The sequence below is a fragment of the Pterocles gutturalis genome, unplaced genomic scaffold (assembly GCF_000699245.1).
Source record: "Pterocles gutturalis isolate BGI_N339 unplaced genomic scaffold, ASM69924v1 scaffold23999, whole genome shotgun sequence".
In the NCBI taxonomy this organism is placed as follows: Eukaryota; Metazoa; Chordata; class Aves; order Pterocliformes; family Pteroclidae; genus Pterocles; species Pterocles gutturalis.
Genome location: NW_010133853.1, coordinates 1 through 7458, shown reverse-complemented (window position 1 = coordinate 7458; position 7458 = coordinate 1). Strand labels below are relative to the sequence as shown.

Genomic DNA, 7458 nt, shown 5'->3' with positions numbered 1-7458 from the left:
CAATCTCTAACATTCTGTGATTCTGTTATGTGCAGTAAGGCTCATGTCTGCATACCAGCCAAGTCCTGATAGTGATAAATGACTTGTATATTTACAGCCACTTCTATCAGAACAGAAAGCTAACATGCAGTTGTATTACTCTTACATGCCAATGACTCAAGCATCTTTGACTGTACAACCAAAAAGTTGCCGAGTATCTCTGACTGGAACTGCTAGAAACTGAAGTTACCCAGCAGAACTCAGCACACAGATACTCACAAAGATGGATCTAAGGAGCATGTGGAATTAACAGCGAGTGCAGCACAGATTCCCTGAAGTATGTTAAGTTATATTGAAATACAAAGACCAAAAAGTATTATAAGCTAAAGCCACAATTAGTTTTAGCAACAGTCTTTCACGAGTTAAAATACCCAACATCAAGAACCTGAATAAAAATAAAAATTAAAATCAAGAGATACTTACGCCCAGATGCCTTCTTCTCCAAACATTTTAGGTACAGCCTGCCGCAGAGTGTTAGCATATCCAGGCTGTGTTTGAATACGAACTTTAGCAGCTTCCATTGGAGCCAGAGCAATGTCAGCAAAAAACTCCGCACTGGCAGATGCAGCTAAATATAGCGAAGTACGCCACAAATACGCATTTTCCTGAAGGGAATTTAAACATTCATTTTTATTAATGAACCATGCTTTTTTGATTACTCTGCATTACTAATACTATTACGGTGCAAATATATAGCCTCTTCTAAAACACTTAAGGCTTACCTCTCCCAGCATGTTGCCATATAGGATTTTAAAAACTTCATAGAAACCAAATTTACAAAGACCCTGCATGGAATATCCAATAAAGGTTGGAGCCCATCCCTTAGCCAAGCCACGAACACCATCTTCTTTGACTGTCACTGAAAATCCATTGAAGATGCTCTTGTATTTTTGTGGATCAACCTAAAGAGAATACGCAGTTAATTGCTTCGTATAGCTTACTATTTCCCTTCTCATACCCTCATCCAAAATACAAAATTTGTAAATTACTCATAAAGCTGGCTTCCTAAGGTTCCCTGGACAATGTACTCACCACAAGGTTACACTAATGTAACAGTAATGGTAACTTGCTAGTCTCAAACGCTAATTTATTTTAGCAGCCTGTATGATGTTCTCCAATACTCAGGAACCACCGAACTATCTGACTTTTGCTTTACATTTATTCTCCAAATCAACAATACAACTTTCCGTGTCGAAAAGATTTACTGAAATCACTATTCTAACACTGTCAGTAGTATACTGGTATAATTATGTTTAGATCAGATTCTTTAAGAATTTGACAGCTTCTGTCAGCAATTTAATCAACTCCACACATCACACCTATGTACACTCAAGTGCTGCCACATACCACGCCTGATGATTCACCTGATTCTCAATCAGAAAAGGTTACTTGTGCACTGTTTGATCCCTCCACAGAGTCAAAATTAAGACAGATGGAGCAAAGCAGATCCAAGTGTACTCAAGAACTTACTTGTACTTTGACTTCACAGTAAGGGCTACATACAAAGTATTTTCTGCACACAAAACTCTGAGTGAGATTTCATTAATAACCTATCAGAAGTTAAAAAAGACCAACTTGAATAATTTTGTTTCATGTGAAACCACTTAAAATTTCTTAAACAGTTCATACTGACAAATTTTAAGTCACATTATTACACTGTCACTTTTCATATTTGACATCATCCAATATTTCCTCAGAGGGATAAGAAGGAAGATAACAAATAAGAAGTCAACCTAAGCTTTCAAGAAGAGCTATGGGACATGCATGCCAACCTGCAGTGGCTGGTATTTTGTCCTGCAGTCTAGCAACAATGTACTCAAGAACTAGTTCACCTGAACATGTCAATTTTAAAAGATTCTGAATTTTAAAAAATTGGGTACTGTAAAATGATAATTAAGCATGCTTCTAACATAAGCATAGTCTTATCTAAGTAAAAGTTGACCTCTTCTTAAAAAGACATGAAAGGGCAGGCAATGGGTTTCTTCCTGGAGAATCTAGGAAGGATTACTAACACGCCCTGTACTGGATCTGTAAAGAGATAAATGCTGTCAGGTTTTACAAGGTCACACCTGGAATCTACATGGAACCTTCATCTTGCACCTTCCTCTAACTGCTGGAGAAGGAAGGGGAAGTATCACCACCCTTACCACATTAAGAAGCCCAGGACTGGTAGCCCAAGCTGAGCATACCTACCCAAGGCGCTGAAGCCTGGTAAGTATGAGGCCTTGCTCCCAGTTGTATATACAGCATTGTATAGCTCTTGGGCCTTCTGCCCATTAACCCAATTTGCAGTCAGATTAAGAACTGTTTGAGATGCTACACTCTCTTAACCCATGATCAGTCACCTTCTCCCAGGAAACTCATCTTTAGGCATGGGTAGTCAAGCTACTGATCTTGGCATTTATAGTGCATAGCAGAACAAGAGTTCACTTAAGCTACATTTTCAGAAATAGAACACATACTCTACTACCGCTATTCCCTACTACTAGAAATAGGGAATTCCTACACAGTTAGCCTGGTTTCAATGGAAATTTTGTAGAAAGCAGCATGTTGCCCTTGTGCGATGCACCCTGAGGTTGTTCGATGTGTTACAGAATTACTAGTTTTAGAGCAGAATTTCAGGTGCTCTCAAGTATGTGAAAAAGTCTCTCTTGTAAAGAGTGTATTCTGGAAGGCTTTCCAGATGAACACCTGCAGTACTCCTAGTGTGACTAGTAGGTAGACTAATTCATAGTTCCCTCCTAATTTCAGGAATTGTATTACAAAACCACCACTTCTATAATCAGTGTCAGCTTATGTAACAGGGAAGTCACTAACTACTCTATTTCCCAAAACTTAGAAGCATGCTTTAATTTGCTTCATTCTTGAGGCAAAGATTTGCCTGAATAAATACATTAATATGTTTTTATCCATGGCTGTTTGCTAAATGATTTTAATGGGGAAGCTGGTATGCCAAATTAAGCGCAACGTGACACTCCTTTCAGTTCAGTCAAGAACCTCTCCAAGGAAACTAGCCACAAGCACTGATGGCCTTACCAATACCATATCAAGTTTTACCCATTCTATTCAAATTGGCATAATTAGAATGTATCCAATCCATAAGCCATGCAGGGATATCCACAACGTTAATGGATCAAATTACATGCATGTCACTCCAGGTTAAAAACCGTAGATCTTCAAAACACCAAAAATACTATTTCCTAAAAGTACATGAATAGTGCTAGATAGTGTACCAGATAGCAAAGAGTAACATCGTGGGGGGTGCCTTTTAGAAAATTCAGTCAGTTAAATGTGCCTTAAACATAGCCAAAAATAACTCATCCAGATTATCCTAAATGTCTCTGCTTCTCTTTAAAGTGGTATTTTGTCAGTCTCACAGCAGCAGACTTGATAAAGTAGCATTCAATGTTACTCACTTCCTGTCATCCAGAAAAGACTGTATCCCTACCGTAATACTCTTAATATGCTGGTTACATAAAGGAGAAAGTTTAAAAAAATGTTTCAGTTAATACAAACCTGCATACGACATTTCACTAAATCCAGAGGTACAACAGCAGTGTGTGTCAGGCCACAACTTAGGACCCCACCAACGCCACAAAGAGCATAAAACTTGAGCGAGCCATATTCGCAACTGTATTCTGCAGCAAAAAATAAAGACACACCATGCTTTTACATAAACTCCATGCACTGTTGGACAATGATGTCCAGGGGATAGTTTATGCCTACAATTCATTAGTAGATTAATTATACCACGCTAAACATGCTTTGTCAATGTCATTGCATACGAACATGCAGAACAAACCTGCATTCTGCATTTAACCAGGTCTAGAGGAACCAGTGCTGTATGTGTTGTTCCACAGCTAATAATCCCACCAAGGCCACAAAGCATAAAGAATCTGCCTGAGCCATATGCACAGCTGTATTCTAGTTAATTGGAAAAAAATTACATACATATGATCAATCATAAATGGTAACAAAGATCATAAAAGAAACAAAATTGACTGAGTGCTACCTTCTCAAAAACATTTCCCATGCTATATTATTCAACTGTAGTGCTATACTCAAAAATTATTTCCTTGCTTTAAATTAACGCCTTTTAGACTGACAAATTTGATTCTAGGCCTTCCAACTTGAGTTTGTTCCTTTAAAAAAAGCAATGGAAGAAACAGTCACATTTTAGCTCACTGCACAGTTAAACCATAGAAATTAATCCCAGAAGCTGCTAGTAGCAATTATGACTCATAGCTGCAATATCCAACATTTTCTTATATCACGGAATTAAGCAAAAAGTATTTCTCTCGTATTCTGGAGACAAAGCTTCTTTGGCTAAATATTCTGTGATAGTGCAAGTTCTCTATTTAGACCACACAGCTCTATGAGATAAACATTGGATTTTTCTTTACACAGACATTTTCACTTATCTTTCAGATTCTTTATACATATTTTTTAAATTCTTTTTCAAATACAGAACCTCAGATTTATACAGCTTCTGTTTAATGAAATTGCAGAATTTTATTAACCATCACACTCAATGCTCATGAACAAGGTTCATTAAAGAATTTTTCAGACCACATTTAATCAAAGGACATTTCATTTACACTGTTCCATACAGTACTGTGTAGAAAGCCATCAAGTCTTAAAAAAACAAGTTATTAATTTTCATAAGTTCCAATAGAGCAAAGTTACTAGAGCTGAAAAACAAGAATCCCTCTTCCATTTTTGAATGGAATGAATGCAGTGAGTATTTCCCTCTTCCATTTTTGAAGAAGCTACAGAGGGTACGATACGGTGCAAACAGAACACATGTTTACAGTTAACAACATGAAGTAATCATAAAGGTAGCAGCACAGTTCTTCTACTATGCTTAGCATTCAAAATATATAGGCAAAAGTAAAACTAATATACTGAATAAGTATATAGGAAACAATGCACAATGCAGAAAATATTCCCCAGAGTAGAAAGGGATAATCTAGGTTCTTTTGCTATTAGATGTAGTGGTGTTACTCCAATACAATGGAATAGACATTAAAGTGTTATATCCACTTAATAAGAACTATCTCCAGAGAAACACTAATGAAAAATCAAAAGACAGCAAAAAGCTATCTTATTCAGATCTTCTTTGCCTTGTCCTCTTGCTTCTGCAATAAATTCCTTTATGAACATCAACAAAAATTTACAATTATGTTCAACAGCATCAACAGAGCACCAGTTACCACTAGCAGGCTTATCCAGCTCATAACTTCACTATTACGAGGGAATTTCTTGCCCAAAACTTTACAGATTTTACATTACATTGTACATTCACATTTCTCACCTTGCTCTGCAAAATTAATCATCAAGACAATAAAAATGTCATTTATTCTTTATTCTAAAATAACAAATACTAAATCACAGACACTGTACTAAGCCTAAACTTAAAGCAAGAAATCACTTAGCAGTCAGAGTAATGCACAACCTACGAGAATTTTTTAAAATGAGATACTGCTCAAGACCGTATATACTTGTCTGGGACTTACACATACCTCTAGAATAGTTTGGATATGCTAGAAGATTTGCAGGCAGTAGTAATATTCTGTTTACAACTTGCCAGAATGACTGGTTAAGCACAAACAAGGCTTTCTACCAGGTGTAATCAGAGAACAGACTCTGGGTCTGTACTATGGGGGAGCTCTGTCTAGCTGCATCTTTGGCCTGCAGCACAACAGTACTGAAGTAGTTACCATGCTGCCCAGATACCTGAAGTGTTTGTTCACTCCCTTTTTCACAACAACTTACTGTTAGAAGTCATACTCCTCAACTGGCAGAGACACATGTTCATAGAAGCCACACAGAAGTAGAGCCTTACGTATCTGCTTTATTATAATGCTACTCAGACTAACCTGGAAACTACATGTTCAAAAAGAGTAATTAAGAAAAGCAAGCCAGTACCAATTAGGCTTGAGCTCTTTTCCAGGTACCTCAGGTCATAGTAGTACAGAAGCTTTAGGAAAAAAAGCCATAGTAGGTCCCTGACTTTCTATTTAGGAAGTAGAGTCAAATTTTCCAAAAACTGTTACCTGAAAAGAGAACAAGCTAAACATGTAGTATAGAAGGCAAGAAAGTTCTTCTTTTATGAAAGTTATTCATACCTAGATGCTGACTTAAACACCCCAAAGCCAGACAAATACAAATACACAACACAAAAACACATCTACTCTGTTAAGACAGCTACATCATAACTATTTAATTTCTTTTCTTCTCATCTGACACGTTAACAAGGACAAATTCCAAGAACTGATCATAAAACACTTTGTCCCTGAGCTGTGTTATGGTTGATGCCCTGAGCTGAACTCAAACTTGTGGTTTGTACTGACTTTGTATGACCTTGCATAAGCTCAGATATCTTCTGTAACATGTTACCCTCCCAACACAAAGGCCAGAGAATCAACTGGTATGTGAAATAATGAACACAGCAGAAAAGACTACAACTCTGGTCATCTTTGACTGCATCCACCTACAAACAGAATGAAGATTTAGGCATAATGCTTTTAAGAAGTAAGTGCACCTACTGAATATATTTAGCATACTAAAGAGTGACTTAGGGCTTCAGTTAGCTAGCAACAAGTTTATTACATTAAAAGCCAGAAGTACTTTCTTTCTTGAAAACTTAATAAAATTCAACACCCAGTTCTGTCTCTCTTTCATATACTACATGAATGCTCATACAAGAGTACTAACATACTTCAATAATCATAGTACTTCAGAAAAGTTATCTTGCTGAAAGCACTTTCTGCCTTTATTAAAAAAAAAAAAAAGTTTTATGCTTTTAAGTTATTAATAACTTGAAAGAATTAGAATTTTAGCAGCTACCTCCACTATTAGGACTATCATCAAGGTCTGACCTTTGAAAGTCACTGCAGCGATCAGGAAGCATAAGCACTTGCACTTAAATCTAAAATGCATCATGGTATCTTAGACAGCAGAGCTATCTGGTGTATGCCCCACAGCTACAGAGGAAAAAAAACCCACAACATAACAGCTGCAGGCACCTCTAATGTGTCTGGATGTTCAGATGTCCAGTTGTGAATAAACGGGGAGGGGAGGGTGTGGGAAGAAGAAAATAAAGGGGATGGGAAACGTGGTCTTTCAAATCCATTCACCTCCACGGAAGAAAGAAGTACGGGCCCACAGCCTGGGCCACCGAGGGTGCAGGCTGAGGAGAGCTAGAAAAAGCAATCTCTTATTCCCAAAACAGACTCTATCGGGGGTCTCTGCAATTACTCTGAACTAGAACCTTCCCGTGTCCTTTCCCGGTAACACCGGATCCTTGCTGCCACTCGGCGCACACCGCACAGGCACCGGAAGAGGCTGCCAGCGCCTCCCCCGCCCGTGCCCTTCCTCGTCCTCCAAGCGGGCGCGTAGGCCCAGCGCCGGCTCCTC

The 7458-nt window shown here is 38.0% G+C and overlaps 1 protein-coding gene across 1 annotated transcript; it reads right to left on the bottom strand.

Moving 5' to 3' along the window:
* Positions 1 to 462: 462 nt before the first annotated feature.
* LOC104460020 (phosphate carrier protein, mitochondrial-like) lies at positions 463 to 3946 on the bottom strand (the record flags this gene model as incomplete). Its single annotated transcript, XM_010081402.1, has 3 exons — positions 3556 to 3946; positions 762 to 941; positions 463 to 644 (listed from the first exon to the last, which is right to left on the bottom strand). Coding segments are annotated over exons 1-3 (368 nt in total), but the record flags the coding sequence as incomplete, so codon positions are not given.
* Positions 3947 to 7458: the final 3512 nt, after the last annotated feature.